The 21,971-nt window shown below is 33.3% G+C and overlaps 1 protein-coding gene across 1 annotated transcript in view; it reads left to right on the forward strand.

The window, feature by feature from the left end:
• ME1 (malic enzyme 1) overlaps positions 1-21,971 on the forward strand; it is a 238,082-nt gene that overhangs the window by 170,181 nt on the left and 45,930 nt on the right. The window contains 1 exon segment of the mRNA XM_031964580.1: positions 15,414-15,523. Within this exon segment, the coding sequence (XP_031820440.1) occupies positions 15,414-15,523 (110 nt within the window).

Below are 21,971 nucleotides of genomic sequence, written 5' to 3' on the forward strand. Positions count from 1 at the left end.
TTACTCAGCATAACTTTGTGTAATCTTTCTAGGTTTTTCTGAAATTCACCTGCTTATTTCCTATAGCACAAAAGTATTCCATTACCCTCATATACTAGTGTGCTATTCCCTAATTGATGAGCATTCCCTTGTTTTCCAATTCTTTGCCACCACAAAAAGAACTGCTATAAATATTTTGGTACATGTCGGCCTTTTCTCTTAGTTCCCACTTGCTCTCCAGAATGATTGGATCAATTGACAACTCCACTAACAGTATATTAGTGTCCCAGTTTTTCCACCTACCTTCTTACATTTATCATTTTCCTTATCTGTTATATTAGCTAGTCATATAGGTGTGAGATGTTATCTCAGAATTGTTTCAATTTCTCTAATAAGTAGTGATTTAGAGTATTTCTCCAGTAGAGTATTTTACCTGTAGTTGGCTTTGATTTCTTCATCTGAAAATTGCCAATTCATATCTTTTGACCATTTAGCAATTGAGGAATGACTTAAATTCTTATAAATTTGACTTAGTTCTCTATATATTTAGGAAATGAGACCTTTTTCAGAGAAACTTGTTTTAAAATTTTTTATTTGCTTTCTTTTTGATCTTGACTGCATTGGTTTTATTTGTGGAATAACTTTTTAATTAAATGTAATCATAATTATTTATTTCATATTCTAAGGCTCTCCAGCACTTGTTTGAGCATAATTTCTTTCCTTCTCCATAAGTTGAAGAGGTAAACTATTCTGTGCACTCCTAATTTGTTGATCCCTAATGAGATCACTCTTTATGTCTAATTCTTGTACCCATTTTCATTTTATCTTGGCATATAGTGTGAAATGTTGGTCTGAACCTAGTTTCTACCAAACAGTTTTCTAGTTTTCCCAGCAGTTTTCATCAGATAGTGTGTTCTTGTCCCAAAGCTTGGTATTTTATTGTAATTATTGTAATTTAAAGTGCATATTATTGTATTAAAAATAAGGATTGTCCCACTTGACAGGAAACTCGAGTTTTATATAAATCGAAGAGCAGACGCTAGGCTTTTTTATTCATAACTGAGGAAAACCAAAAACTGTCAGTACCTCTAGAACTAAAAACCAATTTAGTGACATTTAGAGAGAAGGATAGGAGTTACTTTTTTTTTTTTTTTTTTTGCTTAGACAATTGGGATTAAGTGATTTGCCCAGGGTCATACAGCTAGGAAGTGTCTGAGGACAGATTTGAACTCAGGTCCTCCTGACTTCAGGGCTGATGCTCTATACACTGAGCCACCTAGCTTCCCCAGGAGTAACTTTTAAAGTCAAAGGAATAGTAGGAGAATGGAACATGGTTTAATGAACGTAAAGTCCTATATAAAGATATTAAGTTGGAATTGGCCTGTACCAATACCATAAGCTAATCTCTATAGCTATGGCTTTTTATCAGAGCTAAGTATCATCACTAACTGTGCAGATGTGTTCACTATCTTTACATCTATTACAACTGCTCCTATACATCAGTGTTGTCAAACTCAAAAAAGAAACAGAAGCCACTAAATTGTATGAAGGAATCACTGCAGGTCACATAATTACATAGAAAGCCATTTATTACCCTTAGCAGTTTTGTTGTATTTTTATTTATTTGTTAATATTTCCTAATTCCTTTTTTAAACTGGTTCAAGGCACACTCAAAAGTATTGTAGCCATGAACCTAGGAAAGATATTTGATTCCAGGGAACATGTGATCAACTTCACTTTTGAAAAACTAGATTATTAGACTAGTAGAAGAGAAACAGTATAAGATTTTGACATTTCAGACTTGACAAATTTTTTACAAAAATTTGACAAATAGTTGACAATCTGTCGTGCAATCTTTATGGATGGAGCTGGAGGTTAGATAATATTTTGACAGTATAAATTTTAAGACTAACCCTATTCAAAGGGTCAACATCACATTGGAGGATTTCTAGTGAAATTACAAGGAATCTGTTTTTGGCCATATACTGTATAGTATATGTATAGTATATACTGTATAAAAATGCCATATAAAAATATTACTAATTTCAGCAAAGGAATAAATAGGATACTTCACCTTACTTTCTCTACTTTCACTATACATGATGGATATAAAAGATTTGCAAGATAACTTTATTTTAGGTTTCTAGCAAAAAGAAACCATCAGATGGGAGAGGATTTTTAAAAAAGTTGTATCGTTTTCATCACAATATCCAAAATGAAGGTACAGTACTTGCACCATTTAGCACCTATATATGTCTCCAGATCTCACTAAGAAAACATTATAAATTTACAACTGAACCACATTGTGCCTAAACACCAAAGGCAAACCATCCTGTGGGAATTTCATCCCAACCACTGAAAGATTATGACAGGCCTAGAGCCACATAGCCAAGTAATTAGTAGATACTGAAATATAATTTAGAAAGCCCTGATTGTGCTTCACATGATGAAACCATGAAGTCTTGCTTCCTCTGAACTTAATCATATGTCTTCTAACACAGTTAAACTAATAATATATAACACATAGTAAGCAGTATGAAAGCAATTCCTAAAAAATGTTTTTAAAACCATTTTTCAATCTATTTAGAAACCAAAAAAGGAGAGGAAACATCTATGACAAGTACACTTGTACATGAGAGGTTCTTCGTTGTCACCATATATTTTCTTTACTGACTCCTGCTTTTATTTACCCATTTAGTACTTCTGTATTTTAGGACATTTTAAATTGATCTAACTAAAGAATCTTCTTGGATGATAGAGTGATATTTTGTAAACAAGGAGTAGAAAATTTTTCTCTTTTAATAATCTACATTTTCTTTCTTCCTTTAACTTTTTGCCCATCTTCTATATATGCCCTCTTTTTTGTTACTGCAAGAATAGCAACAACAACAGAAAATCAGTTTGGAGGAGGAATAGAAAATGAATGTCAAGTGAAGGCATCAGTATCAATCATCTCAAATTTTAGACCTAAGAGAAACCTTGAGGACTCTCTTACATCATAGACAGCCCACTGACAGTGAGAGCAATTGAGACAATTTCTGGCAACATGTACCATTCTGTACCAGGAGTACCCCTTTCTTATATCATTCCTTCTCTCATTTTCCCTTGTGACTTTTTTCCCCTGTGACTTTTTTCCCCTAACCTCTGCCTAAAGGAATGTAAATTTTGATCCCTGAAACCTCTCAAGATATCCCAGGGTTTATGTGCTAGATTTCTTTCTTAAGGAAGTGACTTAAATTCAAATCACTTTGGCTCACATTAATTTGCCAATAAAAGGTCTCAAGTGGGGTTTACCCCACTTGATCTTTGTTTGGTCCTTGATTGACTCAGTGTGAATATAAATCGCAGTTGTTTCAGTTTTGACCAGAAATCCAGAGGATCTTTCCAGATTTTTTTTTTTCCTGAGTAGGTAAATTCTAAAAAGGCTGTCTCAGTTCTTACTACCCTTAATCTCTGAATGGTTGGTTGTCTCTACCGAGACCTGCTAAAGACCATAGTTTAAGAAAGCCAGGGTTCTCCCACAGTATCCAGGGTCATCTCCAATCATCCTGACCAATATCTGGTCACTGGACCCAAACAGCTCTGAATGAGAAAGTGAGGCCGGTGACTTAACATAGGCCTTCCTTACTTAAATCCAATTTACTTGCATGTAACGCTATCACCTCCCTGATGTCTTAATCACCTTCAAGAATAATGGAGTTTTTTCACTTTTCATGTCTTTTTTTCCCTAATTGTGTGGTACCTGTGTACTTTTTGTTAAATCTGCTTATGACATTGGAGATGTTCTTTAACCTTGATTATTAATGAATGAATTAGGCAATCCTAAATCCTAAATTTCTTTACGCACAACCACCCAGGGTCACTGATCCAGTGGGTAGCTAAATGTTTGGCAGCCACTGGAATTAATCTAATTATTGTACTTCTTTGGTAGTAAAACCTGGAGCAACAGTAGGCTCCTGTGGCTGCACTTTTGCTATAGAAGCCTAATCTGAATGAGTATTTCTCTAACCCACATGGTCAAGGTAAACCTGACCACTCATAATTAATTCTAAATAGCTGAGCAGTTTGGAACTATGACCTAAGAGCCCTCAAACTGTGTGTACCCTTTGATCCAGCAATGTTTCTACTGGGTCTGTGTCCCAAAGAGACTATAAAGGAGGGAAAGGGACCCACCTGTGCAAAAAATGTTTGTGACAGCCCTGTTTGTAGTGGCTAGAAACTGGAAATAACAACAAAATTATGTGATAATCAGTGCTTATGGATGTGGCTCTTTTCAACGGTGAGATGATTCAGGCCAGTTCCAATGATCTTGTGATCTGAGCCATCTGCACCCAGAGACAGACTGTGAGAACTGAGTGTGGATCACAACATAGTATTTTCATCTATTTTGTTGTTTCCTTGCTTTTTGCTTTCTCATTTTTTTTCCTTTTTGATCAGATTTTTCTCGTGTAGCATGATAATTGGGGAAATATGTATAGAAGAATTGTACATATTGGATTACTTGCCATCTGGGAGTGGGGATAGAGAGAGAAAAAAATTGGAACACAAGATTTTTCAAGGGTGTGAATATTGAAACTTAGCTATGTATATGTTTTGAAAATAAAAAGCTTTAATTACAAAAAAAAAAAAAAAAGAATTGTACATTTATGACCTAAAAAAGAAAAGAAAATATATCTCCATTATCTGAGAAATTCTACTGGAAAATATATGGATTTTTACAGACTATTCTCTTAAGTAAGTTTGTAAAGTATTTATAAAAATAAATGCCATATATAACAAGTAACTTTAGCACCATTAAAACTTATTGATGTTCTCGCCGTTCTCCACTCTTTCCCTGATAAATATTTCATTATTTTCTAGATATTCATTTTATTTGTAAGGATAAGGCAGTATTCTCTTATAAGATCGAAAAATCGCTGTTGTTCTTGGTACAATTTAAAGTATGATTCCTTAAAACCTAATAAGAAATCTCATGCAAATTAACAGCAATAATAAATAAAATGTTTAGTTTGATCCATCCTATATGTCTGCTAACCAACTCTCTTTGGAGCTCCAAATTTCCAATGTATAAATTATTTTGAAATATGTTTAATATAGTAATAGTGCTTTTATTGTATATCAACTGAGATCACATATGAAAAATTAATGTTATTTCTTTTTTTTAAAAATTTAATGACAAATTAAAGAAATATACATTTGCCTGTTTTTCCCTTCTTTTTCCATTGTGTGATAAGCATTTTAAATGTAGAAAAAATGATCTTCCAGAAATCATCTTCAAAAAGGTGAAATATAATCCATGAAAAATTATAAATTATTGATAAATAAAAATATTTTTAACATTTGCATAACTAGTATATATTTTTTGTTAATGTATTAGATATTTTAGTTGATGGGAAGTATTTTACTTTAAGAATTGCAGGAGCAGTATTCGCTGCATGCTGCTTATTTACTGCTCATTTCCTATTGGCCACTTGCTACCCCTTAAATAAATTTACTACTACATGATAGTTATAAGGAAATAATTAAGACTTTTAGGTGTAAGGGATTTCACAGAAGAGATAAGACCAACAGGATTGAAGAGTGGATAAGTCAAAGGCTTTTAGGAAATAGAGGTGAAGAGCAAATATGTGTATTGTCATTTTTGTATAATTATTCCTGTAATCAGTAATTTTTATTATTAGTTTTATTTCAGTAAAAAATGATAACATTTATATTGTTGACAATTGTTGGAATCTTTTACAAACTGTTAAGCCATTGGAGTTAATTTAATCTTAGAAAGAGTTATTTTGGGCCTGAACTTGAAACAAGGTACTAAGTGGAACTGATTGAACAATGCTTGGGTTCACACCTTTAGAAAGCTCATAAGTATCTAAGTACTCAATGGAGTTCACACTTGTGGGTAGGGCTTAGTCTGAATTCACACCTCCCTTGGAGTTCTTAGGACCAGAGAGCACTCTGGGAGATCACCCATAAATCCTGCCTCTAGAAGGAGGAGTTAATCTTTGAGAGATGATATATATGGAGGAAGCTCTTAGAGCTAGAAAGAATTTCTCTGGAACATCGATGGGACTTAGGAGACAGAGACTCTGGAAGAAAGCCTACAAGCCCTATCTTCGAGACAAGAGAGATTCATTGCATCTTCCAACTTGGTGCTGGCTGGAGGCTGAAGAAAGCAGAGGCAGAAGCCAAGGACAAAGCTGCAAGATCTCTTGGAGCCAGGCAGAGAGATAGGCCTCAACTAACCGGGCTAATTTGGAAGGTGCAATGGATCTCTCTTGCCTCGAAGATAGGGCTTGTAGACTTTTCTTCCAGAGTCTCTCTCTCCTAAGTCCCACAAGAAGAACTAAGCCCAAGCTTCAAAAGCTCCCTATATATGTGATCTCTCAAAGGTTAACTCCACCTTCTGGAGGGAGAGGGATTCTGGGTTATCTCTCAGAGTGCTCTCTGGCCATAAGGTAGGTGTGAATTCAGACTAAACCCTACTAAGCCCTGCATCCTCCCACATGTGTGAACTCCATTGAGTACTTAGATACTTATGAGCTCTCTAAGGTGTGAACATAAGCATTGTTCAATCAGTTCCACTTAGTACCTTGTTTCAAGTTCTGGCCCAAAATAACTCTTTCTAAGATTAAATTAACTCCAATGGCTTAACAGTTTGTAAAAGATTCCAACAGACAATGACCAAGAAAGAAGTTTGCTTACATCATAATCCTGTAATCAAGTTCTGATTCCTAAAACAAAAACTATGCAAAAAGACTATTAAACATAGACAAATATTGATGATTAAAACTATTCTCATTTTTTGGTTTGTTTATCAAAAGATGAGAAATTTGATAATTTAGAGATAATTCATAGATAATTCAATTCTGCTAACCAACACAGAAAAAGCCCACTCACCATGTTGATTTGTCTAGTTAAATAATTAATTACTTTGAAGTATTTTTTAAAAACCCAAATTCCAGCAGAATACCAGTTTTATCACCATGAAAAAAGGAGTCAAGATGACATATATAAATCAAATCTTTCCTGTTTATTTGAAATCATTAGGTTTTAACATTATTATTAAGTTATGCTTCCCCCACTCCCCTACTATATAGCTTTCTTCCAGTTAAGGTGTATATAATAAATGATTTTTGCAGACAAACAACTAGCAGTTCATTGTACACCATTAAACAGACCTCCATGTCAAAATATAACATGATACATTAAACAGCCCTAGGAAATATCTGGAAAAATACTTATGGATGACGGCAGTATTTCAGTGAGAAAATAAAATAATTTCAAAAAAACAGAATTATGTTTTAATTTTTAATCTTTTCTAAGATTTTAATACGTTTCTAAAAATGTATAATGTTGTTACTTATTAATTACAAGTAATTCTTATGCCCATTGCCAACACAGATTGACTTTACCTTCAATTTTTTTTATAAACCATATAATTTATTTCTCAAATGTGCCCCCATCTGGGAATTAAATGCTTTTAGTCATAGCAATTATTTCAGAATAATTACTGAATGACTTATCCAGATGATTTTAAAATATATTTGAGTAAGTCTTTAAGTTTTATTTCTATTAAAATCCAGAACAGCAAGCTTCTGAACCTTGATAGACATAATTAAAATTTTATTTCCAACAAATCATATACCTAGTACTTGACAGTATCTTTGAATAAAGTCTAGTCCTAGTTATTCTTTAACAAAATCTCTAATACAGGGATTCTTAACCTAGAATCTGTAAACTTAAAAAAAAATAACTTTCACTATAATTGGTTTCCTGTGTAATCTCGTATTTTTAAAACTTTATTCTGAAAAGGGGTTCCCTTTTATCAGGTTTTTAGAGTGTTCCATGACACAAGCAGAATAAAGAACGCCTCCCAACCAATAAAATTTTCAGAAATTTAGATGAAATCACAAACAGTATATTTAAATGGATATAGTTGCTATATTGGTCTAATTTTCATTCAGAATTTGAGAGAGATTGTCATTAAAGCTCAGTCACTTACAGATTTAGTACTATTTTGGAATAAAAACACCCTAAAAAAATTTCCTTTGCAAACATTCTTTTTTACATGTGCAGTAAATTATTAGATCCTAGACTTTTTTTTAATAGTCAAGGTGAAAGCAATCAATCTTGAAATTGGGATATTTCCATCTGTTCTTCATACAGTAAGACTTGTTAGAAAGTATGTTGCCATTGGCCATGTTCCAATTACCTTTCCAATTATGCTATTTGAGTATAAAAGTCTTATTTCAAACATTAGTTGCACAAAATGGTAACAAATATAAATATAAATAAATATTTTTATTGTTAAAATGTTTACAATATTTCAGATATTAGCTATATGCTACTATATATATATATATATATATATATATATATATCAACATATTAATGTGATTTCTCTGATATGTAAAACCTTCATTAGGAAACTTACTTCCATTTTATCTGGACTATCAGTTTAGAAGTTTAACATCTTAGAATGTTGTCTGGGGTGTAGAGGGCCAGAACTTTGGAGAAGTATGCTTGAAGCAAGGATACTTACAACAAGGTGTTATTAACTCAGTGGAATTAATGAGATGATGGTTCTTTAGTATACATATACTTAGTACTTGGCATGGTGATGTATAATGGTTCTCTAGTTTACACATATTCAGAATGCTGTAATGATGTAATTGTAATAGGGTATTTAAGAGCTGAGAAGGACTGGAAATAAAATATTCCATTTTTTACCATCCTACTGGTGGCTCTCCTGCCTCCTGCATTTCTCCACTAAGATCAAGCCTGGTCCTGAGATCCTCCAGAAAGCTAGCCTGAATATTACACTGAGGCAGTGACAAATTATATAAGTAGCCCAGGGACACATAGCTAGTATGAATGAGGCAAGACTTAAATGAAAGTCCTTCTGACTCAGAGATCATCTTTCTATTCTCCATGCTGTGTTATTTAAACAAAAACAATAATCTCAAATGCAGTATTAATCTCTTCACAATCCAAGTAACCCTCAGCCTGTAACCATCATAGTTAAACAGAAACAGTAGTTTCCAGTGTAATGTTTATTATCTCTTCTCAATTCAGATAACTCATAAATTGCAAATACATCCATCAGCTTTTTTATTTTTTTTTTTTTTTTTTTAAATTTTTTTTTTTTATTTAATAGCCTTTAATTTACAGGATATATACATGGGTAACTTTACAGCATTAACAATTGCCAAAACTCTTGTTCCAATTTTTCACCTCTTACCCCACCCCTCCCTAGATGGCAGGATGACCAGTAGATGTTAAATATATTAAAATATAACTTAGATACACAATAAGTATACATGACCAAAACATTATTTTGCTGTACAAAAAGAATCAGACTCTGAATTATTATAATAAGTATACATGACCAAAACATTATTTTGCTGTACAAAAAGAATCAGACTCTGAATTATTGTACAATTAGCTTGTGAAGGAAATCAAAGATGCAGGTGTGCATAAATATAGGGACTAGAATTCAATGTAATGGTTTTAGTCATCTCCCAGAGTTCTTTTTCTGGGTATAGTTAGTTCAGTTCATTACTGCTCCATTAGAAATGATTTGGTTGATCTTGTTGCTGAGGATGGCCTGATCCATCAGGACTAGTCATCATCTAGTATTGTTGTTGAAGTATATAATGATCTCCTGGTCCTGCTCATTTCACTCAGCATCAGTTCGTGTAAGTCTCTCCAGGCCTTTCTGCAATCATCCTGTTGGTCATTTCTTACAGAACAGTAATATTCCATAATTTTCATATACCACAATTTATTCAGCCATTCTCCAACTGATGGACATCCATTCAGTTTCCAGTTTCTAGCCACTACAAAAAGGGCTGCCACAAACATTCGTGCACATACAGCTTTTTTATAATGGATACCAATGTTCAGCTTTTAATTGTAGAGACAGGCTTTTGTTTTCAACTTAATCTTAGACCTGAAATAAACATTTAGAAACACTACAGATTCATTTTACAGAGTTAAGTTTAAGATTTAGTGTCTTTGATGTTTCTTTTTCATAGTAATAATTCTGGTATATTGAGGAAGTAAGGCATTTTGATTAAATTAATTTTGTGTTTAGTTCTTGTCCAGAATATTTCTAAAATTTCAAGTGTATTTTTTTGCTTTAATAATTGAGGTATGCTTAAGAGAAATCAGTTTTTATTTGACTATTAGAAATTGTGTATCTTAGGGGATTGTTGTACTGTAAGTGTAAAAGTAAAAAAATTGATTTGAAACTATATATCCTCTGCTATCTGCTAACTATTTGCCTTTGGACAGTTTAGCATTAGTTTATTCATGTATAAGGTTGGTTGGATAGACAGGATAATTTCTGGTATCCCTCTCAGGTTTAAATACCATAATCTACTTCTGTTCTAATTACATTTAATTAGATGTCTGAAATTGGACATACTTCACTCCAAATTACCCTTCTAGAAAAATTGTACTGGTTTTTTGCTTAGGATTCTACTATATATTCACTGTGACAAAGTCACATTAAAGACTCAGTTGTGCTTTGTGTAAATTTTTTTAATGTAGGTTAAGGGAGCAGCTAGATAGCACAGCGGAAAGAGAGCACCAGCCCTTAAATCAGGAAGATCTGAGCTCAAATTCAGCCTTAGACATGTAACACTATGTCACCTAAGGCAAATCACTTAAGTTAAGAAAAAGCATATCTCCTTGTCTAATTCTGCTTTCCTTCTTTATCTTATTTAGCTTTCTGTATGACCCTTGAATTCATTAGGGTTCTGAAAGGACTCTTCCTGCCACCCCATTTAGAATATAAACAATTCATCACCTTATAGTCCTTTTCATGTTTTCAATTACATTTACTTTTTTCTTTTTACTGTGACTCCTACATTTACTTTTTGGTTTCTATCCAGGAACCTTTCTGAGAAATTCTCAAAAGTCTTGACTTTCATTAGAGATTCACTTTTTTCTTCTAGTTTTGGCAAATAAGTTACTCTTGGCCTTTCTATTTTGTCTTTGAGAATATTGCAGGGGGTGACAAATTAGCTCTCTGTTTTTCATAGCCCAATAATTAAGAATGGTTTTTATATTATTACTTTGTTTTTTAAAATTGTACCTCATTATTTAAGTAAAATAGTTTGCCAATTCCTATAATATCATATCACAGGCTTCTCTTTCCTTTATGGTGATAGCTGCTAAATCCTGTGGAGTCATTACTGTGGCTCCATGGTTCTTTAACTCTTTTACACTGCTTACGGTATTTTTCTTTGATCAGGAACGTCTTTAATTTTAGGTGTGATGTTCTTGGGGGCTTTTAAACATAGGCTATTTCTTTGAGGATTTAATTAATGGATTCTTTTTTATTTTTATTTTTACCTTGCCCTATGAGATCTGGGTAGTTTTTGCTTTTTTTTTTTTTAATTCCTTGAAATATGATATCCAGGATAATTTTTTTGGTCATGAATTTCAGGTAGTCCAATGAGTCTTTGATTATCTCTTACTGACCTGTTTTCATAATCAGTTTTCTTTTTTTCACAGAATTTTATATTCTCTTCAATTTTTTCAATCCTTTGATTTTGTTTTAATATTCTTATCTTATGGAGTTGATACTTGCTTTTTGGCCCATCCTAATTTTTAGGGAGCTCAATTTTGGAGTAACATTTACCACCATCTGATCTAATTTTTTTTCCCTCCTTGCTTTATTTTCTGAGGAATTCTTGTAGTGACTGTAGCCAAGATGTCTTGGACTCATGGAGTTATTCCTTTTCTTGGTTGACATTTTAGACTTCTTTCAAGTGCTCGATATTTCTTCATTAAGTTAAACTGTTTCTTCTGTTAGGCTTTTCTCTAAGCCTCAGTTTCTATATTGGGACTTTGTGCTTGAGTCTATGCTCTCCATCCTCTATCCTTTGATGATTTGGGCAGGCTCTGCTTGTGTCCTGAAGGCAGGGATTAAGAGTAGGTATTGTTTTTTTGTATATATGTTTATCCTGGTTTATCCTGGGTATATCTCAGCACCCTAGTTGTTAGATTCAGAATTTGGCTCTGATTCCTTCTTTTTCTCCTTCTACTTTACTGTTCGAGGTCCATTAGTGAGCTCCATTCATTCATTTGATGGGTCCCACTGACAACAGAGTTCCTGTTGGACCTTAGGGTCTTTGCTTCCCCCAAGCTTCCACAGCCCTTTCCCTTACTGTGATATTTGGTGTACTTCGTATTATGGGCTAGTAGGGTGTTTCTCTGGCACTGCTGTTCCTTGGAAGATAATGTTGGAATACCAGGCTGCACTGTCTGCCTGGGCACTGGCCTGGTCTAGTCTGCAATTCTGAGTCTGCACAATTTCACATTTTAGCTTCAGCCAACTTTAGCTGGTCTCTGCATAGAGTTTTTATTTTTATTTATTTTTTATTTTATTTTATTTTTTTTTTATTCAATAGCCTTTTATTTACAGGATATATACATGGGTAACTTTACAGCATTAACAATTGCCAAACCTCTTGTTCCAATTTTCACCTCTTACCCCCCACCCCCAGATGGCAGGATGACCAGTAGATGTTAAATATTTAAAAATAAAATTAGATACACAAAAATATCATGACCAAAACATTATTTTGTTACAAAAAGAATCAGACTCTGAAATTTTAAAATTAAACGAAGGGAAATCAAAAATCAAATGGGCATAAATATAGGGATTGGGAATTCAATGTAATGGTTTTTAGTCGTCTCCCAGAGTTCTTTCTCTGGGCGTAATTGGTTCAGTTCATTACTGCTCCATTGGAAATGATTTGGTTGATCTCGTTGCTAAAGATGACCTGGTCCATCAGAACTGGTCATCATATAGTATTGTTGTTGAAGTATATAATGATCTCCTGGTCCTGCTCATTTCACTCAGCATCAGTTCGTGTAAGTCTCTCCAGGCCTTTCTGAAATCATCCTGTTGGTCATTTCTTACAGAACAGTAATATTCCATAATATTCATATACCACAATTTATTCAGCCATTCTCCAACTGATGGACATCCATTCAGTTTCCAGTTTCTAGCCACTACAAAAAGGGCTGCCACAAACATTCGTGCACATACAGGTCCCTTTCCCTTCTTTATAATCTCTTTGGGATATAATCCCAGTAGTAACACTGCTGGATCAAAGGGTATGCACAGTTTGATAACTTTTTGAGCATAGTTCCAAACTACTCTCCAAAATGGTTGGATTCGTTCACAACTCCACCAACAATGCATCAATGTCCCAGTTTTCCCGCATCCCCTCCAACAATCATCATTATTTTTTCCTGTCATCTTAGCCAATCTGACAGGTGTGTAGTGGTATCTTAGAGTTGTCTTAATTTGCATTTCTCTGATTAATAATGACTTGGAGCATCTTTTCATATGACTAGAAATAGTTTCAATTTCTTCATCTGAGAATTCTGTTCATATCCTTTGACCATTTTTCAATTGGAGAATGGCTTGATTTTTTATAAATTAGAGTTAATTCTCTATATATTTTGGAAATGAGGCCTTTATCAGAACCTTTGACTGTAAAAATATTTTCCCAGTTTATTGCTTCCCTTCTAATCTTGTCTGCATTAGTTTTGTTTGTACAAAACCTTTTCAGTTTGGTATAATCGAAATTTTCTATTTTGTGATCAGTAATGATCTCTAGTTCTGCTTTGGTCATAAAGACCTTCCCCTTCCACAGGTCTGAGAGGTAAACTATCCTGTGTTCCTCTAATTTATTAATAATTTCATTCTTTATGCCTAGGTCATGAACCCATTTTGACCTTATCTTGGTGTACGGTGTTAAGTATGGATCAATGCCTAGTTTCTTCTGCATAGAGTTTTGACAGAATTCTGGGAAGCTAGAAGGCCCGGTAAATGAAATCCCTGGTCTGGAGTCAGGAAGACCTGATTTCAAATGTGGCCTCAGATATTTACTAGCTGTGTTCAAATCACTTAATCTCTCTTTGCCTCAGTTTTCTCAACTGTAAAATGGGAAGAATATAGTCATTTACTTCCTAGGTTGATACAATGAGCAAATGTGATAATAATTGTAAAGTGCTTGTAAAATTTGATGTTATTTTGTCATTTCTAGCATGCCCTACTCTTGTGACCTCCATTTGGGACTTTCTTGGCAAAGATACTAGAGTGATTTACCATATCCTTCTCCAGTTCATTTTACAAATGAGAAAACTGAGGCAAAAGTGAGGGTTAAGTGGCTTGCTGAGAGTCACACAATTGGGGTCTGAGACCAGATTTAAACTCAGGTCTGTGTGACTGTGTGACTCTCAGCAAGCCACTTAACCTTCACACACATACACTTAAATAAGAAGGAGAATGTATGGAGAAGGATATGGTAAATCCCTTAACCCATACACACACATACACACATTTTACAACAGAGCTACCATTTAATTACGTGCTTACTATATAGACAACTAGGAGAGTTAGGTGAAGATAGGCACAGACTGTGCACAGATAGGTATGTTTGACCTAAGGTAATAGTAGTGTGATTGAAGAGGAAGAAGTGTATGTGGAAAAATGTGGAGATAAAAATAACAAGACCTAACAACTGATTTGGTGATGTGGGATAAGAAAGTCAGTGAAGAAGTGAGGATGATCCCAATTGGCTGATTGGAAAGATGGTGGTATAGTTGACAGTGTAAGAAGGAAGCCTGAAAGAAGGATGAGTTTGGGAGGAAAGATGATAAATTCTGTTGTAGATATGTTGCATTTGAGATGCTTACTGAACACCCAGTTAGAATGAACTTTAATAGTTGATGATTTAGTATTAGAAGGGAGAGAGACTCTAGAGAGGGTTATGTAGATCTGGGAATTATATGCTTAAAGATGAAGACTAGAACCTCTTCAACCATAGGCAGAGTCTCTGAGGAGAGAATGCTATATGTATTGTTACTTGGGGTATCTGTTCTTGTTATTGCTTGACCATGTTGCAAGGGAGAGTACTTTTCAGCAATGAGTACATGTGGTATCGCATATCTAGAAAACACATTTAAAAGAAACTAATAAATCAAATTAAAAAAAAAAAAACTTTCATGAAACCTGTTTTTTTTGTTTGTCATATTTGCATTAAAAATTATTTTGATACCTATTGAGTCCTTTCTAATAGTTTTTATAGCAATGAGAACACATAATACTTTCCCTCTTTTGCATTTATTCTTTCTGTGGGATATCCTGAAATAGATTCCTTGAAGATTGTGTCACCTTGAGCAGATGTCTCTTCTTTGTCAGTTCCAGGGTCTCTCTATAGATTCTATTTGCTACTTCTGCATGTAATACACCGAATAATGGGGTGATGAATCCAAATTTGGTTGTTCCACAATGTTATGACAAGTAATTTCTTAATTTAAAATGAAAATATTGTCATTTGTCCTTCAGATTTCCAAATCTATGTTGGCATGGCTTTTTAAAATCGTATCTTTTTTTATCTCTACAGGTATGGAATGAATTGCCTTATTCAGTTTGAAGATTTTGCCAATTCAAATGCATTCCGTCTTTTGGAGAAGTACCGGAACAAATATTGTACATTCAATGATGACATTCAAGGTAATAAAACTTTCTGTCTTTCTTGTATTAAAGGTAACAACAATGCGTTCCACTTAGCTTATATGAATTTTATTCAGACTGATAGACCCCAAAAAATGCTTTGTGACAAGATAATGCATCAATATTCAATAGATAGAGAGTGAATAACTAGATTCAGAAGCCATTTAGTTCAATCCCCCAGTACCACTTTTTCTACTATTTCTAGTGATTCAGACAGAGTATTAAGTATCAGGACTAGAAAAGATTTTAAAGATTATCTAGTCCATCCCCTCATTTCACAGATAGAAAACTAACACTCAGAGTCTTTGAAGGAAAAAACAAACCAACTTGTAAAAACCTGACTCTATAAATATGTTTGAAAATAATATTCAATCTCCATTCAACCATCTTTGCAAATTCTACACTGTTGTAATCATAGTTATCTTTCAAAGTTCTGTACATTCCCCCTCTTTTCTCAGCTTTACTGTCCACAACAGACTTGCCTACCTCATCTTTACCCTAGAAGGAGGCACCCTGCTGGAGGTCTTACCACTTCCTCTTACCACTTCTTGTCCTGTATCTGATCTCCTCTGCCTAAAAAGCAGTGTTCCTCCACTTTCAATTAATTTCAGCACAATAAACATTAATCGCTTATTTGTGTGCAAAGTACTGTGATAATCACTGAAGACATTAAGGCAAAAAGGAAAACATCTCATTCATCAAAAAAATTTATATTTTAGTTCTATCATTTTGTGTGTCTGCCTAGTTCCTATAGTAGGTGGTAACAAACTATAGTTAAGAAAAAAACATATTTATAGATACATATGTAAATACAGTGTTCCTACTTAGCATATGATAGGTGACAGAAGTAGCTAAAACCAAGAAATATTATTGATAGAACCTAGAAGAGCCACGGACAAGAAAAACTTACAGTAGGGGAGATGTGAGTGAACAGGAAATATCTTATATACAGATTATCTTATATAATGAAGTAAACCAAATCTGAGAATCAACAATAGGTATAGAGGATATATTCATTCATTTCAGTTCAATTCAACAAATCTTTAATAAGTACTTAATGTGTACAAAGTATTGTGTGGTTATAAAGGAGGCCTTGGGGCTTCTGATAAAATGGTAGAGTTCTAGGATGCCCAAATATCACTTTATCAGGATTCAGAAATGTATCCTCCAACTAGGCAATATAATGAATCACGTTTAGATAGACTCCTTCACCACTCAAGGAGATAAGTGGGACACCCTATGAATCCTCAAACCAGCCCTAGTCTAGCAGAGAGAACAGCTTCAAGGCCATTGAGGCAGGGTCCACCAAGGCACCAGGGATCCCAGCCAAACTACGGGGAAAATACCGTAGGCAAAATCCAGCTATTGAAGCCTATTTTGAAAGGTGAGTTCACAAGTTATCCCTGAGTCAAACACCAGAGAGGAAAGAGCTCAGGCAGAGATCCTGTTGTAGGGAGAAGTCTCAGAAGAAGACAAGTGACAAGAGAGAATCCCAAAACAGAACCCCAGAGACGTTTGAAAGAGGAGCCTAGTTTTGACCTGGTATACCCACACCATTCACTTATGGAGTATGTTCCAAGTGTATCCCTCCCTGCTCAGCAGTCTGAGGGTAATTCTGACTATTATGAGAAAATATCTTGGTTTGCGAGATACCTAGGGAGTAAATCCCAAAGAGGTAGTCACCCCATAGTTAAGTCTGGGAAGAGCCTCAAGGGAAAAAATGCTGGGTGACAGAACACATCTTCCAGAAGTGCCTAGAGGAAAGGAAATGGGACAGAAAGAAAGGATATTGCCCTTAGGAAAATCTTATTCAAGAACTCAATGCCCAGAAAACAGAATGGTCAGGACAGAATCAGTGACTTGGCAACACAGCAAGAAATAACAAAATAACTCCTCCCCCCAAAAGAAAAAGAATTGAAGAAATATAATACCAAAGCAATTTACTTGTAAAACAGGTCAAGGAGTTTTCTGACTCTAAAACTTATAATAAGATAAAAAATGATACCCTGTTTCAGGAAATTGTAAATGAAATTGCTTATTAGTATCAGAGAGGAAAATGGAGGTAGAAGGAATCCACCAATCACCTCCCAAGTGAAGCCCCCAAATGAAAACGCCAAGGAATGTGATAGCCAAAATTCAGAACTTTTGCATCAAAGAAGGAATATTCTAGCCAGCCACAAAGAAAATTCCAAATTCCAAACACGAGAAGAATTGTTTAAGTCTCAGCAACTGCTATAGTAAGGAATGGAGAGCTTGGAATATTCAAAAAGGCAAGAGCTAAAACTTTACATTCCAAGATAACTCATCCCAAAAAACTGAAGATAATCCTATAGTCATGGGGGAGGGGGAAGGCAGGGAGAAATGGATCTTTAATGGAATAGAGTATTTCCAAATAACACTGAGCAAACATTAGTAAATAGAAATGTAAACACTAAGAAAAAAAATACACATTTATGTGAAAGGGGATGTGGCATCTATTGTTATATATTAATAGCAGATAAGAATACATTTAATTTCCTACAATCCTAAAATCTTTTAAGAGTCATAGAAAAGAGGGGTTCTGTGGTGATTTTATTCTGTTTTAATGACAATAGAAAAAGAAAAAACAGGGACACAAAAGGAGAGAGAGAAAAAAAAAGAAAAAAGAAATTATTATTGTATAATATAAGTGCAATAGATATAGAACATATAGCTGTGAAAGAAGTGTTTTGGAAAATAGTTATCTCTTTAACCTCACTTTCATCTAATTCAGATAAATGAGAATAGAATAGAATAGAGTATATACACCCAAACATTCACATACACATAAATATCTGAATATAAATTCATTAAGCTCAAAAGAGAAATAAGGAGGGGAAAGGGACAAGAGAGGAAGAGAAGAGGGGGGGTCTAAGAAGGCAGGAAGAGTAGAGAAGAGAATAATTATAAGCTAAACACTTTTGAATGTTGGGGAGAATAGCTTAAAGAAAGCATTTAAAAAAAATAATAATAAAAATCCAGAATCAGAGGTAGGATTTGGAGAAGAGCTACTACAAATAGGAAACAGGGCTTTTCACTTAGAAGATCAAAAATGTCAGGCAACTTTCCCCATTGTTATTAGCGTTTTTCTTTGTAAAGAAGATATAGGAGATGGGGAAAAGTAAAAGTAGAGAGAGTAAAGGAAAATACATAGTGATGATTGTGAATGTAAATGAGATGGACTGATTAATAAAACTGAAGAAAATGTGGATTAAAAAGGAGAATGGATTAGAAAGTAAAATCTGATAATTTGTCACTTTTGAGAAACATTGGAAACACGGAAATTCATATTGAGTTAAAATGAACTGGATCAAGATTTATTATGCTTCAGATGAACAACTAATAATTATGATATGAGATAAGGAGAGAGTAAAAACAAGAAAAGATAAGAGATAATCAGGGAAATTACATTATGCTAAAAGGAACCATAAATTGTAATAAATAGACACATATACATATATTTATATTATATATTTATATATATACATAAAGGAAAAGTAAATAAGATTACAGAAATAGATTATAAAATTGTAATGTTGGGCAATCTTAATATTGCCCCTTTCAGATACATATGAATCTAACCAAAAGATAAAGAAGTTAAAAATCTAAATAGAACTTTAGAAAAATTAAAAGTGATCTGTAGTGATCAGTGCATATAAATAGGAAATAATATACATATTTTTCAATTGCACATGATACCTTTTCAAAAATTGATCATATATTGGGGCATAAAGCTTGTACCAAAAAGTGTGGATTTAAATACTAAATGCAATATTTACTAATCAAAATGCAGCAGAAAAAAAAAAAAAAAATATATATATATATATATATATATATATATATTTGATAAAATCACCCAAAAGAAAGAATTTAGATGTAATTGGAGATAAATAGCATTGTAGAGAACTGATGGGTCAAAGAGTCAATTATAGAAATAATATAAATTTCATCAAAGAAAATGACAATAATAAGACAACACACAAAAACTTAAGGGTTACAGCTTAAACAGTTCTATTCATAAATATGTATCTCTAAATGTTTTTATCAACAAAAGAGAGAAAAAAACAAATTGGCATGTAATTTGTTAAAAAATTAGCATTGAACAAATTGAAATCTTTGTCTAAAAAAATAAAAATTAGAAATACTGAAAAGTATTTGACTAATAATGTTAGAAGCAAAAAATCATCAAATTGATAAGTAAAACTAGAAACTATTTACAAAAAACAAATAACATGTTTTAAAAAGATAGGAAAACCAAATTGTATAAAAAATGAAAAACTACCTATAGCAATTGAAAAGGAAATAATAAAAATTATTAGAAAGTCTTTGCCCATTTATATGTTAACAAAATTATTACCTTAGAGAAAATAGATGCTTATAAAATATAAAATAAATTAACAAAATTAGAAAATAGATTAATTTAATAACCCAATATTTTGGGGCGAGGGGGCAATGAACAAGCCATAAAATAATTCCCAAAGAAAAAAGCTTTATGACCACATGGATTCATGAGTGATTTCTAGAAAATGTTCAAAAAACAATTAATTCATATAATATGTAAGTTCTTTTCAATAATAAATGAAGGAAGGTACCCTTCCAGTCCTTTGTTGTTGTCATTGCTATATCTGAGTCTTCGTAACCCCATTTGGGATTTTCTTGGATGGATATGAACACAGAAAGATGAATCTTTCTGACTACAGGCCTGACACTCTATTCACTGTTCCACCTAGCTGCCAATCCTTTCCTATGGTACAAATATAATCATGATCCCTAAACAAGGGAGAAAGAGAATGACAGGCCAAAAATCCCTAATGAATATTGATGTAGAATTTTTAAATATAATATTAACAAATAGGCTGCAACAGTAATTTGCAAAATTATATGCTATGACCCAGTTGAATTTATAATGGAAATGCAAAGTTGGTTTGACATAAGAAAATGTATAAATAGTGAAAGAAAAAGAAATTGAAATAAGCATAGGCAAAAATAAACAAGATTATGTAATAGCATATACTTAGAAAACAAGATAGTGAAAAAAATAACTTCAGCAAAATTACAAGATAAAATCTAAACCCACATAAATCAGCATCCTTACATATAACTAAGAAAAACCAACAAGAAGAGCTAGAAAGAGATATTCCATTCAAAATAAATATATAGTTGTGAAACTTTTTGTTTAGGGTACAAGTCACTGATCTCTCCTGTTCCTTTCTGGAACTATATATCTCACAATATTTTTTGCCATCTTCCCCTTTTCATACCTTTACATTGAAATAAAATATCAAGGTATATACTAATTTAACTTAAAGGGGGTTCTTTATGTGATTTCTTGGCACTTCTAAACAAAAACTATTTTCATGGCAACCATATGGCAGAGGCTTCTCATGAGCCCTACAATATGACATGACCAAATATCCCATGTAATAGTTTCTGTTGCTTTTGGATACGCTATTAAAAAAAACAAAACAAAAAAAACAACCTATGTAATTTAAATTTGTCTTTTCATAAAAAAATATCTGAACAAGAAAGAACTAATGGAGTCAGAATGTAGATTAATGGGGAGGTTTTTCACTTTATTTTTTCATGGTTTTTTTTTTCCCTTTTGGTCTGTTTCACAACATGATTGTATGATTGCATATGTTTAATTTAGATCAAATTGCTTACCATCTCAGGGAAGTGGGAGGGAAAGGAAAGGAGGGAAAATGTGGAACTGAAAATTTTTTTTAAATAAGTGTCAAAATTTGTCTTTATTATATAAATGGGAAAAATTAAACTTGATTTTAAAAAATAAAAGCAAGAATAAGGGGGGAAAAAGAATATCTGAATTATCCTTACATTTAGCTGAATCTTCCTTTCATCATCTGGATGTAGTCCCTACAAGAATTTAGAATACCAGCAGTCAAGTTAATTTTTTTTTTTGTTTTTCAAACCATAATTCTTAAAGGGGGCATAAAACTTGCCCCCTTTTCTGCCCCTTGCCAAAGGCATTTCAGAATCAAAAGGGAACTATACAAAATTGAATGTCATTTCTGTTTTCCCTAGCTTTATGGGTTGCCATGGCCAAAGTATTCATCATTGAGTCATCAGCTATAATGAGTCATCATACTTAACTAAATTATGTCCTCAGAGGGCAGGAAAAAAAATCTATTTCTGAGGCTCTTCTCAAAACTTTTCTAGCATAATACAACCTGCCATAAACTTATGGTTTTTCTGCTACTGCCAAGTACCCAAGATTATCCTCCATGACATGATGAAGAATAAAATTAGTATGGGAAAAAAAATCATAGAGTCTTAGAATGAAGACAGACTTTAGAGGTCATCTAGCTCATACTTCCATTCAACATAACTTTTAAATTTTTTAATAAATTTTATTAATATCTCTATTTTGTAAAGCTTGGTCATTTCCTCACCCCCAGATATATCTCTAGAA

The sequence above is a fragment of the Sarcophilus harrisii genome, chromosome 4 (assembly GCF_902635505.1).
Source record: "Sarcophilus harrisii chromosome 4, mSarHar1.11, whole genome shotgun sequence".
Lineage (NCBI taxonomy): Eukaryota > Metazoa > Chordata > Mammalia > Dasyuromorphia > Dasyuridae > Sarcophilus > Sarcophilus harrisii.